Here is a 24,177-nt window from a genome sequence, read left to right as displayed (position 1 = left end):
ATTCTCTTGAATAGACTAGAAAACTTTGCTGGCATTAATGGAAGTGCATAAGCAAGGTTCAAATTGTACTTAACTAACTGCCATCTATTTGTTGCAGTGATTAAAGAAGTATCATATCGATCACAAGTGCAGTATATCATACTTCAAAGCTCAGTAGGGCCGTTACTTTTCATGCTTTACATGTTACCCTTGGGAGATATCATCAGGAAACATGATGTTAGCTTTCATTGTTATCCTGATGATAGTCAGCTCTATATTTCTTCAAGGCCTGGCGAAACATACCAATTTGAAAAATGAATGGAATGCATAGTTGATATAAAAACTTGGATGAGAAGTAATTTCTTACTTAATTATAGGTTAATTATAGGACCTAAAAACTCTGCATGTAATAACCTAGAACACTAAGACTTGACGGCTGCGCTGTCAATTCTTCATCATCAGTTAGGAACCTAGGTGTGCCATTTGATAGCAATCTTTCCTTTGAAAACCAAATTTCTAACATTTGTAAAACTGTATTTTTCCATCTCAAAAATTTATCTAAATTATGACCTATGCTCGTAATGTCAAATGCAGAAATTTTAATTCATGCCTTCATGACCTCAAGGTTAGATTATTGTAATGCTTTATTGGGTGGTTATTCTGCACGCTTAATAAACAAACTCACACTGATCCAAAATGCAGCAGAGTTCTTAATAGAACCAGGAAGTATGACCATATTAGCCTGGTTATGTAAACACTGCACTGACTCCCAATCAAACATTGTATAGATTTAAAAATCTTGCTTATTACTTATAAAGCCCTGAATGGTTTAGCAACTTAGTATTTGAACAAGCTCTTATTGCACTATAGTCCTCCACATCCGTTGCATTCTCAAAACTCTGGCAATTTGATAATAATTAGGATATTAAAATGTCACTGTAGCCACCAGAACCAGTCTGTATCCAGATCAGATGGTCACTGCAGTCACCCCGATCCAGCCCAGATGGTGGATCAGCACCTAGAGAGGACCTCTACAGCCCTGAATGTCATCGGAGACCAGGACAACTAGATGAGCCCAAGATACAGACAAACAGGCAAGACCTTGTCTCCTAGACCTAGACAGCCATCAGGACAAGACCACAGGAAACAGATGATTCTTCTGCACAATCTGACTTTGCTGCAGCGTGGAACTGAACTGCTGGTTTCGTCTGGACAGAGGAGAACTGGCCCCCCGACTGAGCCTGGTTTCTCCCAAGGTTTTTTTCTATATTCTGTCACCGATGGAGTTTTGGTTCCTTGCCGCTGTCGCCTCTGGCTTGGTTTGTTGGGGACACTTAATTTCCAACAATTTTGTCGACTTGATTGCAAAGATACTATTTAAACTGAACTGAGCAGGATGATGATATCACTGAATTCGAAGATTAACTGTTTTTTTTTTATTTTGCTCTATTGACACACTATTTTCCTATTTAATGCTGTTCATCTGCTTTTTTACAACCTGTATTGTTAAAAGCGCTACATAAATAAAGGTGACTTGACTACTAAAAACATATTTAAGAAGTCTAGTGCATTTTAGTAAATGTTTAATGTTCCATGTCTGAAAAGTGCTCACAGATATGGGGTATTAACGTTTGCTCTTTACAACTGTGTCTTCATCAAACCAAAGTCCATACTGATGCAAACACGGAAGTCCATAGGTTATAGTTTTCTGAAAGTGAATGATTTCAATTTAAAAACGATTATGCTGTGATCTGTTGGATGCATTCTTACATTTTTTAATGACTATCATGTTATAGGAGTCTTCTAAAACAATCTGGTATTTGAATGAAGCTTGATCTCTCAGTTCCAGCAGGTAAGAGAACAGTGAGCTGTGTGATTTTATAACTTGAAAGCCAGTGATATGGGTGATATGGGAGAGTGAAAAGAGAGATTATCAAAAGCATAAAAATTATGTCATTATTTACTCATCCTCATGTTATTCCAAACCTGTATGACTTTATTTCACCAAAGGAGAAAATATATACCCAAAAAGTGCTTTTCTTGTTCATACAGTAAATGCTAACCAATGCTATCAAGCTCCTAAAGGAAAAAGCACCATAAAAGCAATAAATAAAGCAATATTTCATGCTATATAGTCCTATAAGATAGATTTACATGAGAAGCAGGTGAAATTGTTCTCTTTGGGTGAACTATTTATTTAAAAACTGCATGAGATTCACATAAAATGCTTGTTCTTACACTTTATTATTAAGCACTTTTCCTACTCGTGTTATTGGCTAAACTTGAAAATTATTGACTTTTTTTTTCAAGCTCCTGCGTGCAGCTAGAATGACCTTATGGCTAAAAAGGTCATGATCACATATGCCTTGTGGGCAATGGGTGGCCCACTTGGCTTTCATCACATTTATCTTGGCAGAGACAGCCATGCTCTTCTTTGGATACTAACTTTTGGAGGTTTTGGCATTGGCTGGGCAAGAGACTTCTTCCGTATCCCATCTTATGTGAACGAGGCCAACCATGCAGCAGAGAGAGCCCCCGTTAGACGTCCACAAGCCAATCCACCACCACCTGTGGGCCTGATTCGGTTTGCCGGTCAGATTTGTGTTGGTATTTACTTCGGCTCTGTGGCTTTAATAAGTCTCAGTTCTCTTAGCTTCTTCTACTTCCTAGTGCTGCCACTGAGCGTAGCTACAGGTATTCAGCTGGTGTCCTCTGTGGGCCAGCAGACCTCTGACCTTCAGAAGACCCTCATTATGTGCATCATCACATCATCCATCTTCTATGGCAGCAACCTCTCTCCTCTGCCCATCAGCATAGCTGGCAGTGTTACCGCTGCGCAGCACAGCACGTTCAGACCTCAGAGGCCAGAGCCACTTGGTGAGATGCACTTTACATATACACATTTTTTGCATATCAACCCATAGTGAATGTTCCAAGAACTTTGACTAACACTTTGGCAAAGTTCTTTGAAACGTTCTTGCAGTAAAGTTCTATAAATTATTTGGTTTCTACTTGGTTCTCAAAATGTTGGCGCAAAAAAAGTTATTTATGCATAATGTACATGTGCGAGACTGTTTAATTAAGCCAGTTTGTGTTAATCTTCCCAAGGGCCCCGTCTGTTTCGTCTGAGTTTATGTGTGCTGGCTTTTTCTGCTCCGCTGGGATACTGTGTTTTCCACAACACCACTGCCACATTATACTACATATCGGACTGTATAGCGGCACTGCTTGATTTCTTCTGGTTCATTCCATGGCTCAAAGGACTCCTAGAGTATTTTTTGCTGTTGCCATATCGTCTGCTATGTGGCCTGACAGGAGGAGGTTTCTACGAGGAAACCTGGAGGAAGATGCTAGAAATAATTCTTAATGAGTATAGTAAAAAAGAAATGGAGGCTCTGAAGGTGAGTTCAATACAGTTTCAAGTGGTCAACTGAATATTTATAGGTCTTACTTTGCAGTGTTTTTACATATAATAAGGTAAATAATGTATTTTTTTTTTTTTATAATGGATGCATTTTAATATTTTCTTACAATCAGATGCTATCACTGTCAGAAGAAGCTTCTCTGGAGGAGGTCACTCGCAGCTATAAAGAACTGGTCAAAGTGTGGCATCCAGACCACAATCCCAAGCGGCAAGCAGAGGCACAGCAGATGTTTATTCAGATTCAGGAGGCATATGAAATACTTCTGAACAGACATAAGACAAAAAGGAGAAAATGATCTTCTTGGAAAGAAGTCACATAGGTTACTGTTTAAAAGTCACAAATTTAATTTTTACATACTTGAGAGAACAAAAGAATATTTTTGTCTTGATAAAGTCAATATGATGTAATAAACGTTAATAAAATAAAAAAAAAGGTTTCTCATTTTTATTTAGAGAAGTTCTCCCTGGAGGAGGACAACTTAGGATTCTCTGCCATCTTGTGGTAACATTAAAATAATTGTTTTGCTACTCTTCCACAGGGAGTTGGCGACCCCAAGGGGTCTTCACGGTCTATTATTATTATTAGCAATTTATTGTAGGGAAAAAATGAAAAAAAAATTAACAAAATGTATATATTAATGACAAAATTAAAAGATTATTGTAGATCTCAGGCTTCTGGAATGGATGTAGATTAGTAAGAGTGCGTTGATGTAGGAGGTTGCTGAGCCTGTGGCTGTTCTATTTGCAAGCATCAATGACTTGAACTTTATGCGAGCTGCAATGGTAGCCAGTACAAGGAGATAAAGAGAGGTGTGACGTGGGCCCTTCTGGGCTTGTTGAAGATCAGACATGCTGCTGCATTCTGAATCATTTGCAGAGGAATGATGGAAATCCAGTCAGAAGAGCACTGCAGTAGTCCAGCCAAGAAAGGACAATGACCTAGACAAGAAGTTGAACAGCAAGCTCTGTCAGCAAGGGCCTGACCTTTCTGATGTTATGCAATGCAAACCTGCAAGATTGAGCAGTTTTTGCAATTTGGTCCTTGAAAGTTAGCTAGTCATCAAATATTACACCAAGATTTTTGACCGATGGTGATATAATTGTTGATGAACCTAGGATATGAGTAAATTCTAAATTTAGGTATATTTGCTATATATTTACTAGTTTGAATTAGTATGACTCTGTAAAATCAAAACAGAGTATTATATTACTCTGCAATGCAGGTATCATAGCCAAGAATATAAATAAATGAACGTGAAACTATATGCATGTTACTGTAGGACAGGCCTACATAACATCAAAAACTACTACAATAATGATAATATTATTAATGATAATAATACGCACTCTAATTAAATTATTGATGGTTTTAGAATTTAGAATTTCGTGAATGTTGCCTATCATTTCTGTCACATTTTTTAATTCAACAAAATCCCCAAAACTAAACAAATATTAGGCCTGTTACCTTACATATGGAAATGATAAAGTGTTGCTTTAATTTAGGATTTTTTTATTTTTTATTTGCACACTAATAAAATGATTAATGGTTTTAGAATTTATAATATCAATACTGTGTGATTTGTTCTAATAATACATGCAACGATTCTCACAAACAGACACATTTGACCTGTTTGTTAGAGTGAAGTGTTTTAAGTTGCTTAAATGAAAGAAGTAACGTAAAGTTATTACTTAAGATAAATCATAGGAAAGATTTGTTTTTTAAATGTCACTACTACTGACATTGAAATAATAACAACAGCATATAATTAGTAATATCATTAGTCTCAATTATCCAAATTATACGGTCACTTTTACTGACACACTACCGTCGAAAATAAATAATAATATAATAATAATAAAAGGTGGCGTTAGCTTTTTGTTTGCTAACCTGTAGCATGAGGATCGATGCATTCGATAATCTCTCGCAATCGTGGATTTGCGAGGCGGTTTTCGGTTATAGGTTACTCGGGCCTGTATCCCAGCATGGGCCCGGAAGTTGTTTGGGGTTTCAGGTAAAAGATCCCGGAGATGTTGCCTTCGCCAGAGAAAACAAACGGCGCTTCTGCTGTATAAATATTGCAATCACAGTCGATCGTCAGGTAAGAAAAATACTCACCGTGCAAAATCGCTACCGGTTATTCAGAGAAAGTAACATTAGATCAGGTAACTCTGCTCGGATTGGGAGGGTTTACACGGCTAGACGCATCTGGCGAGTACTGGGTGCCATAGCAACGCGAGCGGGCTCTCAGGAAACAAAATTCCGCCTTAGTTTGTCACGTCTAAAGATCGACTGTATTTCACGACCGGAGGCTGCCGATTGGATTGCGTTGTCAGCAACGCTAGTTCTTTCGTTTGTGAGTTAGTTCAGCACTGTCTTTGGCTTATTGTGAGCTGTCACGTCTCGTTAGCTGGTTAGCAGCGGCTGCTAGCTAGTGCTGCTCTTAGACAGGATTGACATGATTCTGCGTGCGGTCTGTCAGTCCTCCTCTGCAGCACGACGGTGCAGGAAAGTTACTAAACACACAAGTCTCGTGTACGACAGTCATGTTCTCGTCGTCAGGCGTTGTTTTGTGGTGTGATTGCTGACAGACAGGGGCTGTTTGGATTAATGCGGCAATTAGACTCAGTGACAGCACTGTGAATTCATGAGACTTGTCTGTTGGAGCTGTCTGTTTTCGGTCTTAGGCGATGCAAAGACGTATTACATTTCTGAAGGCCTGTTTGTTGTTAGCTCATATGTTATTAAATCTTTATAAATATGAAGCGGATATAAGATAATAGTCTTTAAGAGCCCATATTTATTCTAGGTTTAAAAGAATGAAAAAGTACCCAATGCCGTTTGTCGTCTAATAGCAACTGTCTAGAGCCTACACCTGCTGTTTATAATATCTAAACTTTATCTTCCTGTGATCCTTAGGTCAGTTTTGACCCCCCCCCCCCCCCCTCCCCCCCAAAAAAATTAATAATAATAATAATTCAGTTGTGATACTAGAGATTCAAATTATTATTTTTTTTTTTTATTTGGTCCCAAATACTATTACAATGGGGGGAAAAAATCAATATTTTAAACTAAATAATTGTCATGTGTCAAACAAAATGTTTAGGTCACAGTGTGAGACAAAAGTGTCACTTTCATATTTATTTCAGTCACTTTTAGGGTTTCTTTGTCTTTTAAAACACCTTGCTTGTATATTATTTTGCTGTTAGTTAATGTATGGTGTGTCTTTTTCTCTAGTTTATGTGTTTCATAATTCTATGTTATGACTGGAGCAGACAAAATTAGTCTATTTTGCATGCTGATTTCAACAAATACATTCATTCCCACTTATGCCACATACTGGAAATGTTAAGGAAAGTGCCATGGTGTTTTTTTTTTCTTTCTTTTTTTTGTGTTGTTATTTGGTATAAAATATTACATCCAAGGGAGCTTTTACTGCAGGTGGTCTTTAGCCCAACTATTTACAATCATAAAGTACAGTACGGGTGAGGGTCTATATTTGAGAAAATATTAAATATTTTGGGGTCAAATAAATTTTATTTATAGATATCCAGAATTTTTTATATATATATGCTGCACAACATGCTGAATGCCAAAGATTAAAAGCTTTAAAGTCTTAAAATTACAATCCTTTTTTGATGGCAGATGTGTCAAATAGTTATTTTTATAAACACAAACGTTTATTTTGTTACCAAAAGTGTTGCATTTGTTTCCAGTACCAAAGGCGACAGAAAATATGTGGAAATTTCTGAGTAATTGCAAATCATAACAACCCCTGCATTTGCCTTAGTATCATGGTTGCTTTAGATGTCAGCCTGTGTTCTGATAGGTCACAGTCTAAAGGGAGGGTAGTTTCTTGCACACTACGCTTTCCATTTAAGCCTAGAATTCTATAGATTGGACACTCAATTCAGCTGTTGAACTAGAAATGAGATCTTGACCAGTGTGTGCATATAAATTATTCAGCTACTCGAACCGTGCAACCACACAGGAAAGGGAGAAATAACGAACTGCAAGTGAACCAGTTTATTTTTTCAGTTGAAATCAGAAGAGCCAAAGATAAACATTTTAGCGTTCTTTGTGTGCACTGTATTATTGTATAATGTATCAATGCATGCACTTAGGATTCTTAAAAATGTGCTTCAAATTGTAAGTTGTTTTTTTGTAATATGTGTAAGTTTTATGCCTTATTGAGTAATATTTTTTGTTTGATTTCTCGGTACAGGCACCTGGTGTGATGATGAATGCTGACGATTGCAATGGCCGTTCGTACATGTCAGGTAAGGTGCCTTTATCAGGTCTTATTCTTTAGTTTTTTCTCATACACGTGCATGTAGCTAAATATAGTGGGTTTCAATGTCCATGTCCACATTAAAATCTGGGAATAAAAAAATGTAATTAAAAAAATGTATAATAATACTAAGACATTCAAAAAAAAAAAAAATGTTTTTTTTTTTTTTCAGTTCAACTTTTCACTCAAATTGTCAAACTGATATAATTTATAGTGGGACATTTGATTTAAATGTAAAAAAAAAAAAAAATTATTATTTGGGGATTATTTGGACCCCCTTTGTACATGACTGTTTCAATGTTTTCAGGTAGTGGAGATTCTTCAACAGAGCGGGAGTTTTTTGCAGGGGTCAGAGGACCCACTGTGAGCACACCAAACAGTCAACAGTCCTCACCCAGCCGCTCACTCAGTGGTCAGTATTTCTGTCCATTAAACTCACTTTTACATTTTGAATAATTTCTGCATTTGCCATTCATTTTACTGCCACACACTGATTCCTGATTATTTATACTCTGTAATGGATGAACGCATTTTGCTAGTGAATAAATTTACAACTTTCTCTCCATTCCCAGCTAACTCCATCAAGGTGGAGCTGTATAGTGACGAGGAGGCAGGTGGTGCTCCACTGGCGGAAAGGAGAGTTGGGGAGAAGGATGAAAGATGGAAAGATGAAAAGGGTGAGTTGGCAGAAGATGGTGGTGTGGAGATAGTCGGAGGTACACGAGGGCAGTCTGGGAGCGGCTGCGGGGAGATGGCCAGCTCTGAGTCCGCATCCCCGGGTCCCATTCGGCTGCCCAATGGGAAACTTAAATGTGATATATGTGGGATGATTTGCATCGGACCCAATGTTCTAATGGTGCACAAGCGCAGCCATACAGGTAAGTGTTTCCTAACTTACTCTCAGCAAAAAAAAAAAGTTCAAACTCTTTTAAAAAATGCCAGCTTGAAGATATGTGCTGCTGTTTTTTTGGGCCGGTGGGAAAACTGGTAGTCTTGGTCTCTGTAGGTGAGCGGCCATTCCAGTGTAACCAGTGTGGGGCCTCCTTCACTCAGAAGGGCAACTTGCTGCGTCACATCAAGCTCCACTCTGGCGAGAAGCCCTTCAAATGTCCCTTTTGTAACTACGCCTGTCGCCGCCGTGACGCCCTGACAGGACACCTCCGCACCCACTCCGGTGAGCCTTTGTGGTTTGAGAGAGGCCATTTGCGAGAAATAAAGAGAAGGAAGGAAAGAGAACTTTGCGGCTGGAAAATAAATGGATGGAAAAGTGTGTGGGATGGAAAAAGCCTTTCGATTTGCCACGGAGCAGAAATTAATGTAGTCAAGGTCATTTTAACCTGTTTCTCCTTTAATGCAAGTGGTGATTATTTTGCTGCCTAGAACTTTGCCAAACTTCCTTTTAAACCTGTTTGAATACTTATGGTTGTGCGAGCAGACTAATACGGGTAAATAAGACCTCATCCATTGGTTATGTAATCAAGTTTTAGTAAAAGACAACAAAATTCAGCGGTCTAGTATGACATTTAGAGTATTATGAAAACAGGATATCCTGCTTGTGTTTTTGAATGATGAAGAGCATTTACCTGTAGTGCCTAAGGTCCTTTGAATGAGAATGCAGATATTCAGAGAAATGACTTTAGTAATGAATTTCTCCGAAATGACGCACGTCTCTAAACCTGAACGGACAGATGCGGTCTGTAGGTTTTCCTTTTCTACAAACGTCATAGATGAGCAGCGTGTCATTTCGTTTTTGGGGAAATTGTGACAAGGGAAATTCTGTGGTCTGATAAATCCTGTATAAGTCATTACATTATTCATTATTCATTCTTAATAATCATATTGGAAAAATTATTCTATTATATTAACATTTCTATATTGCAATTTATATAAAAAATAATCATTATTCTAAGTGGGTAGCATCTTTTATTAGCCACAACATCAATACTGTATTAGTAATGTTCTTGTTTCCAGAACACCTGCAAAGCTGTGTGAAATGCTTTCATGTTCTCTGTTATTTCAGTGTCCTCCCCTACAGTAGGGAAGCCCTACAAGTGCAGTTACTGTGGCCGCAGCTACAAGCAGCAGAACACCCTGGAGGAGCATCGTGAGCGCTGTCACAGCTACCTACAGAGTCTGGACCACCAGCCTGCTCACAACACCCAGCCTGCACACGGTAATACCATATTTACTCACCCTTATGCAAGGGAGGTCAGAACTAGCAGTGCTTTGGCACCAAGATGTTAAAATGCATGATCTCATTCTTTCTGGAGCATCAGTGGTATTCACTACTCAAGTGCTGTCTGACAGGCGGCTGCTTTTGAAAGCTCTCCAGTGTTATTGCATTCATGCTCTGTGAAGATCACAGCTGGTGATGTAGCGGCGTGCATGAACGGTCCAAAGCACTTCGTGATTAAAATACATGCTTTGGAGAGGTATAATTGTAAACACTGAGAATATAAACAGGTGGTTATGTGTAAAATATCACTGTGCTGTAGGGCTTGCAGTATGAGTTCAAATGTAGCTTATACCTGTCTCTTTTGTTGATGATATGCTTTTTTATTCTTATTTGAAAAACAGAGCTGCTGTGTTAAATCAATATTAATGTATTGTAAGTTCATTAATAATCATACAGTTAATGCTCTGCTCTTAAGTCATTTATTTTACATTGGACTGTGTATTTAGATTTTTAAATAAAGGAGTAGTTTTTTTTTTTAATAAAGGTCTACGCTGCTGTTTAAAAGTTTGTGGTCAGTGCAATTTTTCTTAAGGACAGATTGAATTAATCAAAAGTAACAGTAAAGACATCTGTAATGTTTTAAAAGGTTTCTATTTTAAATAAATGTTTGCAAAGGAACCCTGGAGAAATTGAATGCGGTTTCTACAGAAATACTAAGCAGCATTGTTCCAGGAATGTTTTCAACATTTATGATAATAGGAAAGTATTTATGAGCAACCAATCAGGATATTAGAATGACTGATAACTGGAGTGATGATGAGGAAACTTCATCACAGGAATAATAAACATATAAACATATTATTAGTAAAATAGAAACTCTTGAATTTCACTGTAGTACTGATTTTACTGTAATTTTGATCAAATAAGTGCAGCCCTTGTGAGAGATTTCTTCCAAAAACAGACCCCAAAACATCTGAACTGTAGCGTATATTCAATACCATATAAATAATTGCTGTGGAATCAAAAATGGTGTGAAATTGCACTGGTATTGGCAAACACCATTTTGAATATTATTCTATTATAAACATGCTTCTACATTGGTATTATGTTCAGGTGAAGAGTCCCATAATGTGGAGATGATGTCTGAACCCCTGATCCAGTCCTCCTCAGAGAAGATGACTTTCATTGACCGGCTGACCAATAGCATCACCAAGAGGAAGAGATCTACACCCCAGAAGTTTCTGGGTATGACCATTTCGTTTCTGCTCTCCCATTCCGGGTGAAAAGTTAGTGAGTTAGTGAATTGTTTACAGACTTTACACAACAGAAAACATGTTTATGAAAATTTATGAACAAATCTGTCTGAATCAAGGGCCAAATCATGATTTGCCAAAAACAAATCAATGTTTTGGTTTGGATGGCTTTTTCTGTGAATCATATGTTATTATGTCTGACTCAAAATGAGCTGAGCACTCAAAATGAGCTCTCTTTGTACATTTTTCAATTGTTAAACATGCAAATTTGTAAGGTTAGTGAAACTTAATTCCATCTAATTACTGACTGATTGTTAATATAGCAACATGTAGATAAATGTGGATGCAAAGGCTGCATTTATTTGATCAAAACAGATTATTATTTTTTTTTGTAATGTATTTTGGTGTTAGCATAGCTGACTTTTCCCCAGCCAATTCTCCAGTGTAAATGTCTGTAATATCACATTAATTTCTTTAAAAAAATATTACTGTACTCCAAAATTTTCAACAGTAGTGTGTGTGTGTGTGTATGTATATATATATATTTATCTATATCTTCTAATTTGCTCCGTTTTCTCAGTTAAGGTTTTAAAATTTTGCTGCAATGAATTAAATTTTGAAAAAGAATGTTATAAAAATGTTATTGGTTATTGCTTTGGTTATTTCAGTGCAATCAAGTGGTTACTGAAGACCAATGACGCTCCTTGATTTTCTAGGTGAAAAGCACATGCGACTGAATATAGCCGAAGCACCTTATGAACTTGACCCCAATCCTGAGAAAGAAGGGGACATGTTGCTTTCGCACCCCGAGGGTGACACCACTGCTTTAGCAGGCATGGGAGGACGTTTCCTGCGGGCACAGAGAGGAGGCAGCAATGATATGGATCCTTCCCACTCCCTGCGTATGCCTCCCCACTCCGCCTGCCTCTCAGAGTTCACCCCAGTCATCAGCTCCGTATACCCTCACATAACTCCTCTTGGGCAGCGTCTAAACTGTGCAGGGGGCATCTCCATGGGCCTGGCCGGGAGGGAGGCTGGCGAGGGTCATGAAGATGCGCCCTCCGCCCGCAACCACAACGCTTCGCCAAGCAACGGTTACCAAGATTCGACAGACACTGAGAGCATGGCGGAGGAACAGTGCGTCATCACCTCGGTGCCACCGGGAAACTTGAACCACCGTGGGCGAGAGCGGCACAGTCCTAGTCACGCCAAAGAAACAGACATGGAAGGGGACAGGGAGAAAAGGGTCCCTGGGGGTTTACCGACCAAGGCGAGTCCACGCTCACCACCAGTGAGGGAAGCCATGCAGGTGGTGGACGGGGAAGGGCGGTCGGTGCGCTCCTTCCGCTGCGAGCACTGTCGCATTTTCTTTCTGGACCATGTCATGTTCACCATCCACATGGGCTGCCACGGCTTCCGCCAGCCCTTCGAGTGCAACATCTGTGGCCACCGCAGCCAGGACCGCTACGAGTTCTCCTCGCACATTGTGCGCGGAGAGCACCAGGTTGGCTGAGGTGGGCTTGTAGTTGGCGGAAGTCGAGACTGGGGGGGAGATGTACAGAGTTGTATGCTGCTTTGAGATGGCGTCATGGCGTCTAGTTTGGTCTGCACCAGATTGGGGCATATTATCACCTGCTTTTATAGTTAACGGAAATCATATTTTACCATCGAAGACTAATCGCTTAGGTACGAACATAAGATGTGCAATTGCATCCGGTGTTAGAGGATGTCAAGAGGATTCAAACGGGGGACAAGTCGCATCCTCCGATTGCACTCCCATACCAAGTCATTCATCGCAAGACGCAGCTGTTTTGCTTTAGAAGTGCCTTCCTTCCGTGGGGTTTATTTTTATCAGTTGAGAAGAGAAATTGGAGGTGTGAGATTAGGTCTATACTCATCTGTTCGGTGGCGTTTACATAGAGTCTGCCTCTTGAAGAGAGAAAGACAATGAACTGCTTTGGCGTCCAAAGTCTGGACTGTTTCCAGAGTGGTTTTCCAAAATTTCTGAGCCTGTTAAACAAGAGAAATCTATGCCTAGGAGTGTTCACGCAAACATTGTGCTCTTTTAGGATACCTCGGTGGGACTGTTGAAATTAGGCGACTCAGGGAGGACATTGCTGACAGAGAGGGAATGGAGAGCAAGCAGCGTGAATTGCAAAACTGAGGCTGGAGTATTGGTATGTTAGCCATATAAGGAGCACAGACACATATTGCCTTAATCGTTGCTTTATATGAACCCTGTACAAGCTAGTTGTCGAATTGCACATGGTTTTTAATGCTGGACGATTCAGTAGATACAGTGCAGCTTGAATTCGGGGAACTTTAAAACTGAGATGATACGGCACTCTTGGGTCATATAGGATTGGGCTTAAGCTATGGCTCGGGTAATTTTATTTCTTTCTAAAATGTATGTTGATGTTTTACTTGAGAAAGGAAATGAACTTGAAACATTTGCCTTAGTTTTTGAGTCTACAACCTCTGCCCTGAAGAGAGAAAAAAAAACAAAAAACACTTGGTTTCCTCGTGCCTCAGATCTTGATTGTCATTTCAAACTTTATCTCGACCTCACTTAAATGATGATAAAGAGTTTTTTTTTTTAAAGCATTTTTGTAGTACAAAGTCCCTGCCATCCATCCTTGGTTATGCTGCGATCACAGTGGGCCACATTATGTTTTTTAGATGTGGGGGGGGGGGGTCTTAACGTTCTGATGCAGACCAAACGCAGACCCATGTCGCATTCCGAGATTTTGATGACGAGTGAAGGGGAAGGGTTGTTACCTCAAAAGGAGGATTGCACTTTTTCTAATTCTGCTTAAATGTGAGTGTTTTGCTGGGGCTGTTGGGAGGGTTTCGGACAGACGTGGCGGCACGGGGGTGGGAGGGGGATTTTATTCATAGGCTTTAGGAGGGGAGGCACAGTATTGGCTGGTAACTGAGCTTTGAAACATAATCCTTTTTTTCTAAAATTGCTCTATTGCACTGATTTCTGATAAAAAATGCTATTTAGAGAAAACAAGAAACAATTTGATACGCGAACACATTGGTTATAAAGACCAGATGAACAGTGTGGTGTTTTTAAAAACAATTCTATAAAGGCTATTTTCCTAATAATAAAAGGGGTCGCGGTCATTTAAGGATTCAGAACTGAACATTTTCTCCTCGTGTTGTAAAATTCGGTGCTTGGATGTTTGTGTGACTTCTGCCCTCGATATTGGACTTGTATTCTGTACGCTTGTCCTGTGTGGTCGTGTCCTGAGTTCATGCATACGGTACTCTCGATCCCCGCTGAGTACGAACGAACCGCTGCTCGATTTTGAAGGAGAGAACTGAAATGTTGTCGTAGAGGTACGTACCGTCCTGCCAAGATATATCATGGCCTGTTTTATCAGTGGATCTCACTTGCACAAACTGAGACAAAACGAAAGCACCAATGAGTGAATTTTGAAGATTCTCGAAGATTTGTTTCGTTTGATTGCTTGTACATTTTATCACCTTTATGTGACGTGGGCTGTGGTTAAGGGTACTTGGATGTTGTGGCATGTGTGTATCACTTGACCTTGGAGGCGGTCAGCTGTTTCCTATACTTGCTTATGTGTAATCCACTGACCCTACATCTTACGGTTACTTTTACAATGTTTGTAGGCCTCTTAATGCGTATGCTTGAATTCACTCCGGTGCAAGCCTACGGAGTACATGAATGGTATGAATGGATCAAAGAAGTTAGACCAAATCCAGTATTTACAAAGGTTAGTTAAGGACTTTGCACCCTTCATAGACTTTACTGCAGACATAAATTTATTTACTTGAAATTATGGCAAAAACCATATATGACACAATGCACTTAATGGTCAAAAAGAAATTATTTAATGAATTCTACTGCGTGTGTGAATGGGGGAGCTTGCATGTGTACTCGTTTGTTTGCTGGGGTTCTGCAACTGTTCTGCTTGTGAAATACTGGCTGCAATTTTCCCTATTTCGTCTAAACCAAACCCAGCTCTTTTCTGCACCATTTCATATTTCTTATCCCCAAGGTGTGAGGAGCTCAATATTTTTAAATGAACTGTGAAGCAACCATAATGAGCAGCAACTGAGAAAGAGAGACCTAGCATTTTCGGGGAGGCAGGGATCAGACTCTCTGTCATTCTTGGGTTTTATCCCTGGGTTCAATGTTTTTAAATATTTTGTGAGAAAAAAAAATGTATATGACAAAGAAAAACTCTTTACCTCAAATTTGTTAGAATATAAAAAACTGCCTCATGTTCTATAAAAGGTGTGTTGGTTTCAAGAGGTATTGTTTATTTGATCTTGTTTTTAAGGAGTGTAACCCAACTTTAAGTTGAAGTAATTTTTCATGTCCAATAAAGTAATATTTGTTGTAACTTCTGTCCGTTTACAACTGTAAACACTTGTTCTCTAGTTTGCCTAATTTATGTCTAATTTTGTGTATTTTATGTTTAGTATTCTGTTGATTGTATTGTTCAGTATGTTAAAGGGAAGGTGGACATATAAGGTGACTTATGTAGTGCACTTAAATAGTTTTGCTGTGTCAGATTAATTTTGAAATTAACAAATATTCCATGCAGTTGGTTAAAATAAGGACAGAGCCATGACTTAAAAAAAGTTCTAGCATGTATTATAAATTACTGTTCTAATAATTATTTTATCAGTTGTGCCAACGTAATTGCAGATATTTCACTATTATTAATATTCTGTTATCGTATTTATTAGTATTTTTAATGTTTTTTATATTTTCATTAAAAAAATTGAGTCTATTAGTTTTTCAGTTTTACTATTTAACTTTATTTTCTATTTCGGTTTTAATTTTGGTTCAAGCTTTTCATCTAATATTTATATTTTATTCCAGTTGTTAATAGTTTTTGTTAATGATGATACTAATAGGGTTTCATTTTTATTTACTACTAGTACATAATGCATCTTATTTGAAGTAAAAATATAAAAGATTTTATTTGTAAAACAAATATTGGTAACACTTCTTACATAAACAATGAGTAATGTATTGTACAGCCTTTATTAATCTTTAATAAGTTTATTGTTCAGACTGCTTTAACATTAACATATACAACTTTAGATTTTAAAACCGTTTGAGTAAATTTAATTAACCATTAAGATTAATAAATGCTGTAGCATTATTGTTCATGGGTGACTAATGTAAACTAAAAAGTGGTAAAAGTTTTTGCAAAACTTTACAATATTTTCCTTTTCAAAATGCTCTACAGTAAATGTATTGAATTTTGTCCTAAAAGTAGAAATGAGATTTAAAAAAAAAAGTAAGGTCTAATTCATATGACTATAAAATTAAGCGGTTTTATTTTCCCTATGTAATCTTTCCCCATGTACTTCTCAGAGTAAAACCGAACTTCAAGTACACAAAGTAAAGCAACATTTTTAATTTTTGAGTGAACACATACAGAAGAACATGCTTTTAATTTTAGTCCACTTTATTTCCTTACATAAAAATGTATGCAAATATCTCCAGATCACATTGGTTTTGGAGGGGGTCTTGGGGGACCACCCTGAAAGAAAGAAAAAAACAGTTAACTTTGTATTACATATTGACAAAATGGTATATTAGTATGTTTTATCATTCCTAACTGCTATCAAGCACAACACATGATTATGTTCTCATTGAAAGTGGATGCAAGACTTACAGCGGGCCTGAAGCGCGGAGGAGGGGTCCGGTCCTTCCTGGCCTCACGAGAGCGGTTCCTCACCACTTTGCTGTGGATGGCACAGCTGACACAGTAGTGCAGCTTCACATACAGTTTGGGCAAAATGTAGGCTGTACAAGGACAAAGAAACAAGTTTGCTTAATGCTTTAACAAACCCCTGATTGTTCCCACTACCCAAGAAGCCTAGTTTCCCGACAAGTGCATTTACTCACAGTCAAACACACTGGCTTCGGAGATGTCCCTAACAGCTGCAGCCTCCACAATATTTCTGATGACAAACTTCTTGATGGCTTTGTCCTTAGGGACACACCGGGCACAGTTTGTGCATCGGATGGGCTGGACATGTCCACGTCCCTTTTTGGCACGACCATTATTCCTCCTTTTCTTAGTCTAGGAGATAAAGAAATACAGTTGGCACTGGTTTACAAATGACAAACTTGTTTAATCATGATATAACAAAAGATTTAGGATTTAGATTTTATTATTTTGAAGTTCAAATATAATGGTAACCGAAGTCTCTGTGTCTCTTACTCCACTGTAGGGGTTTATTTTTATTTCATTTTTTTATAATGTAACGTTACATCTCGTGTATTAAGTCTATAGCCTAAAAATCTCCATCACTTATCCGGGCTTTTAAAACATTAATAATTAGATAGTCGTTAGTAATGTACGTTACCGGATTTTAAAGCTTAACATAATCAGTTAAATGTCAAGATAAATGTCTTCTAAATGCTTGTTACGAGTTTAAATGTATCTGCGTTACACTTCAGCCGTAGTATCGCTTTAATGACTTCATATGAACAAACTGGAGTAGAGTTTAGCTGTAGGTAGTAAAAAAAAAAATACGATATGTAGAAACAGTGGGAAAAAAACCGACTAACTCTTCCTCATAAACATATTATGAAACACTGGCCTCTGTCTGAACGATTGTTAAACTCACCATCTTGTTTCAGAAAAGCGTGAAAGAGGACCGGAAGAACATTTACGTCATTTATATAGTGCGGAGAGCAGCCGGAAGTCTCTGGGTAAGATAATAAAAGGCCCAAAGATTTTAAAGTAATAGAATATAGTTTAATATGATAGATATTTCTGTTCTGGAAATGAACTGGTGCCATTTAGAGATTCATAGTAAAAAAGTACATTGCACGGATTGTCGCTGATTTATAATCATCTCGGTAAATCCAAACAATGCAAGATAAATTCGTGTTCATAATTTTTTGGTGTATTAAGGTTTCCACTAGATGTCAGTAGAGGCTTCGTAATACTTTCCTGCAGAGCCCTATACTTGACCGTCTCTCCCAAATGCTTTTGTCCAAGTTTAGAATAAGTTAAATTAATGATCTTTAAATTAATGGTATTAGCAGCCAAACACTGAAGTAGTTGCCATGAATTGAAAATTGAGAGATTCCAAATGTAGAATCACTGAAATACCCATATTTTTGTACCACAGATCCAAATATTGGTGGGGACGGGTTCTCTTTAGTGCACAGTTGATTTCTTCATGAACAGTTTTGCTCTCCGAAATACCACTGTCAATTCAAGATCAACTCACACCTCTGTATGTGGCAGTATTGTTGTCATTTCAATGAGGGGGATTTCTGAGGTGATGGACAATAATTGACAGTTGGCATAATGGCATTCTGAAATGTCCACTGCTTTGCTTCTGGAAGTGAAAATAGAGTTGGATTGTGAAGTGGAGTGTTGGTGAGAGGTGGGGGCAAAAGAGGGAGGTGTTCTAATGCAAGCAGCTCTCAACATGCGTGTGCAGACTGGAAGAGTGGATGTGTAGCTCCTTCGGTTGACTGTCCCCTGTGTCACTGAACTTAAGGAGCTGTTGCTGAGAGAAATGTCTTCTTTACAGGGTAGCTGATGGGAACTGAAGAGATGAAACCAGGCCTCACTGATTCAGAGGTGCATGCAGTGATATACACTTCCACTACCTTGTTGAAAGAACCAACATATGCTGGTTAGGTATGTTTTGAATCATAGAATCTGGTTTGAGCTGGTTAAACCTGGTCCTTAGTTGGTCATGGGCTAGTTTAAGCTAGTTCTGAACAGGAGCTAGTTGCTCAACAAGTTTACGAATAGCTAACAACCAACTAAGGACCAGCTCAAACCATCTGCCATGCTTCAAAACATAACCAATCAATCAGTATATGCTGTATTTTTTTTTTCAACAGGGTAATATTGTGCTTTTATTTGACTTTGTATTAGTACAGACTTTAAGATGTCCATTTTAGCACTGGGACTTGAGGGAAAGACTGCTGTGACTGTAATATTAGCACTGAATTTAAGATATCATGAGAGTGAAAAGGGAGAGTTGGGGACAGAGGAATGTGCCAGTGTTCCTGTGACCACTATGCCCCTAAACTTCAGCAAATAAACATTCCTCCGTTCATGTGTCAGAGTTGAACACTTACCCACTGTTGCTATAAAAACATAGCCAGTAATTAAAACAAAAAAACCCAATGCTTTTTCCTTTGTCGTAAACAACTTCCCCCCCCCCAGTGGATTTCATTCAGACAGTCAAACTATTGATAACTGTTTTTTTTCTCTCTCCAAAACTAGATAGGATGGAAGTGCATGAAGCACTGTAAATAAACTACAGTATATGACTTGCAGCTCCACAGGCAGCTTGTGTGATCATTATGCTGGAAGATTTTTAGGTAGGTATGATCCAGTTAAAATTTGTATTTATTATGTGGCTGTTTGGGATACTTGATTCTGATTGGTTAATCACGCCATCCAGTGGTTAGATATTTGTTAATATTTAGTTTGTTTTGTTGCTTGGCCAACTGTTTCATACATTGTTATGTTTTGAGGTTAAACAGGTAAAGTATACATAACATAACATATCTTCTGTCCATGTATTTTGGATAAGTAGCAACAATGCAAACAACATTGGAACCCATTGACTTTTATTTATGGGGAAAAAAACTGATATTTTCTTTTGCGTTCTAAAGAATAAATGTTTTGCAAGTTTGTAATGACTTAAGGGTGAGTAAATGATGACAGAATTATAATTTTTGAGTGAACTATCCCTGTAAAACATTTCTTTCTGAGCCAACAGTAACAATTCACAATTTTCAGTAATCAAATAAATAAAAAAGGCACCATTATTTAAACTTTATCTCTGTCATCATGTGGTTGCAGAATGTGATTTAGCCTGGCTGGAAAGCAGGCCTACTAAAAACCGTCTGTCGCCTAAATAGACTAAATCAAGAGGTCATGGTCCATTGTGTCAATATTGCCACCTAAATCATTACTGCATCAGGCCCGTTCGCCCACACACACGCCAACATACACACTTGAACAGGAATACAGATATTATTCCACACAGACTTTCTCCCACAGACTTGTACATCACCCAGACTCCATTCTGAAGTGCGCTGCACACATTGCTCAGCATAAGCAACAGACATCAGTCTAATGGTTTATAATACTCACCCTAATCCACAGAAACATCCTCAGAAAAGAAGTAGGTTTAAGAGTGCACGGCTTCTGTTTCTGTAGATATAGACTTTTTATCCACTAAATAATGTAAAATTCTCCTTCTACAAAATTATTAATGTCAATCATACCCTTTGTTCTTTTAAAAGCAATTTTAGGTGTGTCAGAGCTTCTTGATTAGTACATTTTTAAATATTTATTTTTGAAACAGGATATTTGAATGGACATATTGAAAGATCTTAGTTACATCACAGCTATCAAACATGATTTGCTATTGCCACTGCATTCATAAGCAGGTTATATATTTCACCCAAAAATGAAAATTTGCTGAAAAATTTGTGACACCCAGGCCATCCAAGATGTGTTTGTTTACTCATTAGAAAAGATCTGGAGAAATTTTGCATCACATCACTTCCTCTGCAATGAATGGGGGCCGTCAGAATGAGAGTTTAAACAGCTGGTTAAACACATCACAATAATCCACAAGTAATGGAGCACCATGTGTAATATGCAAGAGAAAACAATATATTATGGCCGCAAATTATACATTTATTAAATCATTGTCTTGTTTTAAGTAAATCAAGATAAATCACATTATATACATTTTCACTTGTTTTAAATTAAATTCTTCAGTTCTTAATTTATTGTCACAACATCTATATTCTTATATATAGACTAAAAGCCATAAAATTATTTGTAGGTATTTTGCAATGTCAGGTGCTTTTTGTCCATATTGTAAAATTCATAAGGCTCCGGTGTTGTTTTGGACCCTACAGACTTTCATGGGCAAAAACTGTTGAATCATTTTTAAAAGCATCCGCTAATGTGTTCCACAAAAAAAAAAAAAGTTATACAGGTTTGGAACGACATGAGGGTGAGTAAACTATCCAGTTAAATTAAAGTAGCAGCTCATGTGAATCAAATCAAATCATCCAGTAGGTCACTGATCATACATTCAATCGCATTATGATTTCTATACAATGATGCCAACTAATGCCCTGTCATCTTTAACATTGCTTCTTCTCAGGGAGCAGTTGCAAGGCAGAGTACAAGCGAATGATGGAGATGTTACAAGACTTGGGCTTTTGTGATGTGAGATGGCAGTTTCTCTGGAGCCACCATCTGCTGAGAGGGTCAGGCAGCATGTAGGGTTCAAATCTCCTGGATTCTGCCTGCTTCCCAGCTGCCATGCCCAAGCATCTCCGAAATCCACACACAACCGCACTTGCACACCTCATTATTATCACACATACTCGCAGACACCCATAATCCCAGGCATGCTGTGCTGCTGAAACCATTCTCATCAGGGCTGACACTAAAGAATGTTGGGATTCTTGTCTTGAGGTACCCGAGTTACCTCCTCCCTCTTCGGGTTTGTGCAGAATCCACACATTCTGTTGAAGCCATGCGCCCACACTACATCAGCTCTGCATGTGACCACTGCTCCACTGTGCTCTATTCAGCATGGTGACCCAAACTTTGCTCACATTCCATAAACTTTCTTTGGCCCATTTTGCCCAGCAGCCTGTACCTCAACCCTTTCTACACGCCCCAAGCCAGAGGAGAGAAAACAGTCTTCCATATTTTTTAGTAAAAGCTGCTTGTCACAATTTTTTGTGGTCCATATATCATGTGCCTGTTTTCTGTGCTGTTCCCTAGGCCAAACTCTTACTCGGTCCAACCCTGTGAGGATTTGTTTTGGATGTTTTTTCAAGTGATTTATTTTTTTGCCATTATTCTATTAGCTTCAAACCACAACTGTAAGGTTAAGTTTCTCTAAGCTTTGCACAGCCCCTCAAGGGCACTTATTAAATTAAAACTGTATTGCTCCGCATTGAAAAAAGAGCAGAGCGCTCCAATAAAGAAAAACTGCAGTTCATAAACTCTTTCGACCATGTTACTAAATAGAGATGTACAGTGTTAATGAGTTTTCAGCTTGTGGTTTTGCATCTATCATAATCTGCGACTCTGAATTTGTGCTTTTTTTTTTTGACTCTGTCGTTTGCATACGTCCATCATGATCCTTATTGGCATTGAAAGCAAAATGAATTTATGCTTTTAAGAGCTCTTGTGTTCTGAGATCCCTTTCCCAGCCTTCCTCCCTGCTTGCCGCCTGGCAGGCCCGTGTGTCAAAGGTGGCTGCCTGTAGAACAGACTGTGGGAACAGCTGGTCAGCCTCCCCTGTCCCCTATTCCCTAACCAGAGGGGCAGCCATCAATCCAAGGCTGCTCGAACCCCTCCCGGGGCACACATCTCCGCAACCCACACACTCGCTCCCCGATAATCCGCGGAAGCAATTTCATCTCGACTCGGGTGGCGGCCCATTGTCACCAACTCCTCCAATCTTTCCTAATTAACTCTCGCTTTGTCCCGCATCCGAGCTTCTGGACTCATCTCTATGACATTCCGATTGGGGCCAATCTTCACACTCCCGGGCAACCCTCGGACCCTAATCCCACTGTACCCCTCCCATCCAAGTATCTCTTTCCATTTTTTTTCTTTCCCCCAACCTGCTGATCACCTACTTACAGAGTTAGGTAGGGGCATTAACTCACTGGGTTTTTTGAAAGAAGAGGACGAAGGAGGGGGCGAGGAGGAGATGGCCAGAAAGCGACTCCAACCCAGACAATTAGAACAATGGGCCCGGACTGTAGGGGGCTAACTCGCAGCGTCACGCCTGGACGGTGGGGTATTTTGTCGGTTTAATGAATTGTCCGTCAGTCCCTGGCTGCATCACAGTCCGTGTAGAGAGTGGACAGCAGGGACCCAGACACTAAGTCGGTATTTATTACACTGCCTTTGTCACTAATTGAGCTAATTATCAGTGACTCTTCAGCACTCCCACAATGACAGTAGCCCTCCATCCTCCGCCTCCCTCATCCCACCAGTGCCTGGGAATGCAGCCTGACTTTTCCCTCTTTACTGTCCTTCTCTTCTTATTCTAACTATATCTTTCCCGCTTTTATTAATGCTTTGTATTTTAGCACTGTTTTGCCTTGTAATGCACCTGCATATATCCAGAAACTTCCTGTAAGGTCGAAGATCGGTTTAAGGTTTACATTTGTTATTTTTAGTTTATTCATTATTATTTACCTTTCATAGGGAAGCTTTTCTGGTTATATCTTTTGGGTGTGTTTTATTTATTTACAGCCCACAAAGCGATGCTTTTCAAAGGTAATCTATTGCAAAAAAATTGATTGTCCTAAACTATCAGTCAAAATTTGTAAATAATTTTGTTAATATAATGATGTTTTGGAAGAAGTCTCTTATGCTTAACAAGGCGGCATATATTAAATTAAATAATATTGTGATTTTTTTTTTTTTTTTTTTTGCCATTTAATCACTGTTTTCTATTTGAATGTGTTTTAAAATGTAATTTATTCCTGTGATGGAAAAGCTGATTTTGCAGGGGCTACGAATTCAGTCTTCAGTATCACATGGTCCTGATTTGATGTTCAGTTCTTATTGGTACCCAATTATTAATGGTTCTTAATATTATTCATCTGGAAAACAGTTTTTACTGCTCAGTATTTCTGGCTCAATATTTTTTTAGGATTTTTTTTATGAATAGAAAGTTTAAAAAGCAGCATCTAATTAAATTGGAATTTTGAAATCTTTTGTAACCTTATAAATGTCACTTTTAAATCAATTAAATGCATCCTCTTTTTATAAAAGCCTTTTTTAATCTTGTATCCTGTGTCAAGTGTCCACAAAAATATTAGGCAGCACACAGTTTTAAACTTTGATAATAATAAGAAATGTTGCATGAGCACCAAATCAGCATATTAGAATGATTTCTTAAGGATGGTGTGATACTGAAGACTGAAGTAATGCCTGCTGTAAAAATTCAGTTTAGCATCATATAAATAAATCACATTTTAAAATATATTAAAACAGAAAATAGTTATTTTAATGT

The 24,177-nt window shown here is 38.4% G+C and overlaps 3 protein-coding genes and 2 long non-coding RNA genes across 7 annotated transcripts; 3 read left to right on the top strand and 2 right to left on the bottom strand.

Moving 5' to 3' along the window:
- Nucleotides 1-1,645: 1,645 nt before the first annotated feature.
- Nucleotides 1,646-3,830, top strand: LOC127944886 (dnaJ homolog subfamily C member 22). Its single transcript, XM_052541292.1, has 4 exons — nucleotides 1,646-1,831; nucleotides 2,290-2,856; nucleotides 3,088-3,380; nucleotides 3,517-3,830. Exons 2-4 carry the CDS (start codon nucleotides 2,316-2,318, stop codon nucleotides 3,697-3,699), a joined length of 1,017 nt encoding a protein of 338 aa, XP_052397252.1. The 5' UTR covers nucleotides 1,646-1,831; nucleotides 2,290-2,315; the 3' UTR covers nucleotides 3,700-3,830.
- On the bottom strand, nucleotides 3,829-5,969 carry LOC127944887 (uncharacterized). Its single transcript, XR_008150469.1, has 3 exons — nucleotides 5,520-5,969; nucleotides 5,292-5,438; nucleotides 3,829-4,342 (listed from the first exon to the last, which is right to left on the bottom strand). It is a non-coding gene; the product is annotated as an uncharacterized LOC127944887 (long non-coding RNA).
- LOC127944885 (zinc finger protein Eos-like) lies at nucleotides 5,296-15,500 on the top strand. 3 transcript variants are annotated; one of them, XM_052541289.1, is made up of 8 exons: nucleotides 5,296-5,502; nucleotides 7,627-7,681; nucleotides 8,000-8,104; nucleotides 8,265-8,570; nucleotides 8,699-8,866; nucleotides 9,713-9,865; nucleotides 10,982-11,113; nucleotides 11,838-15,500. In XM_052541289.1, the coding sequence occupies exons 1-8, from the start codon at nucleotides 5,299-5,301 to the stop codon at nucleotides 12,632-12,634; spliced, it is 1,920 nt and encodes a 639-aa protein (XP_052397249.1). In that variant the 5' UTR covers nucleotides 5,296-5,298; the 3' UTR covers nucleotides 12,635-15,500. The 3 variants fall into 3 exon arrangements, with proteins under 3 accessions (XP_052397249.1, XP_052397248.1, XP_052397251.1); XM_052541288.1 differs by having other exon boundaries at nucleotides 8,684-8,866; XM_052541291.1 differs by lacking the exon at nucleotides 5,296-5,502 and adding an exon at nucleotides 5,621-5,757 and having other exon boundaries at nucleotides 8,684-8,866.
- Nucleotides 15,501-16,514: 1,014 nt separating this feature from the next.
- Nucleotides 16,515-17,886, bottom strand: LOC127944255 (40S ribosomal protein S26). The gene is made up of 4 exons (XM_052540131.1): nucleotides 17,752-17,886; nucleotides 17,024-17,201; nucleotides 16,791-16,921; nucleotides 16,515-16,655 (listed from the first exon to the last, which is right to left on the bottom strand). Exons 1-4 carry the CDS (start codon nucleotides 17,752-17,754, stop codon nucleotides 16,620-16,622), a joined length of 348 nt encoding a protein of 115 aa, XP_052396091.1. The 5' UTR covers nucleotides 17,755-17,886; the 3' UTR covers nucleotides 16,515-16,619.
- Nucleotides 17,887-18,347: 461 nt separating this feature from the next.
- LOC127945197 (uncharacterized) lies at nucleotides 18,348-22,103 on the top strand. Its single transcript, XR_008150548.1, has 3 exons — nucleotides 18,348-18,722; nucleotides 19,380-19,477; nucleotides 21,289-22,103. It is a non-coding gene; the product is annotated as an uncharacterized LOC127945197 (long non-coding RNA).
- The last annotated feature ends 2,074 nt before the right edge of the window (nucleotides 22,104-24,177 follow it).

The sequence above is a fragment of the Carassius gibelio genome, chromosome A23 (genome assembly GCF_023724105.1).
Source record: "Carassius gibelio isolate Cgi1373 ecotype wild population from Czech Republic chromosome A23, carGib1.2-hapl.c, whole genome shotgun sequence".
Taxonomy (NCBI): domain Eukaryota; kingdom Metazoa; phylum Chordata; class Actinopteri; order Cypriniformes; family Cyprinidae; genus Carassius; species Carassius gibelio.
This window is presented reverse-complemented; position numbering and strand designations above follow the sequence as displayed.

Bases quoted from the DNA above. Each gene is read 5' to 3' on its own strand.
- LOC127944886 (XM_052541292.1), top strand. From the start codon at position 2,316: ATGGCTAAAAAGGTCATGATCACATATGCCTTGTGGGCAATGGGTGGC. The intron at 2,857-3,087 runs GTGAGATGCACT...AATCTTCCCAAG, and splicing joins TCAGAGGCCAGAGCCACTTG to GGCCCCGTCTGTTTCGTCTG. The intron at 3,381-3,516 runs GTGAGTTCAATA...TCTTACAATCAG, and splicing joins AAGAAATGGAGGCTCTGAAG to ATGCTATCACTGTCAGAAGA.
- LOC127944885 (XM_052541288.1), top strand. From the start codon at position 5,299: ATGAGGATCGATGCATTCGATAATCTCTCGCAATCGTGGATTTGCGAG. The intron at 5,503-7,626 runs GTAAGAAAAATA...TTCTCGGTACAG, and splicing joins CAATCACAGTCGATCGTCAG to GCACCTGGTGTGATGATGAA. The intron at 8,105-8,264 runs GTCAGTATTTCT...CTCCATTCCCAG, and splicing joins ACCCAGCCGCTCACTCAGTG to CTAACTCCATCAAGGTGGAG.
- LOC127944255 (XM_052540131.1), bottom strand. The intron at 16,922-17,023 runs GTGAGTAAATGC...GTCCTTGTACAG, and splicing joins CGAAGCCAGTGTGTTTGACT to CCTACATTTTGCCCAAACTG. The intron at 16,656-16,790 runs GTAAGTCTTGCA...TCTTTCTTTCAG, and splicing joins CTCCGCGCTTCAGGCCCGCT to GGTGGTCCCCCAAGACCCCC.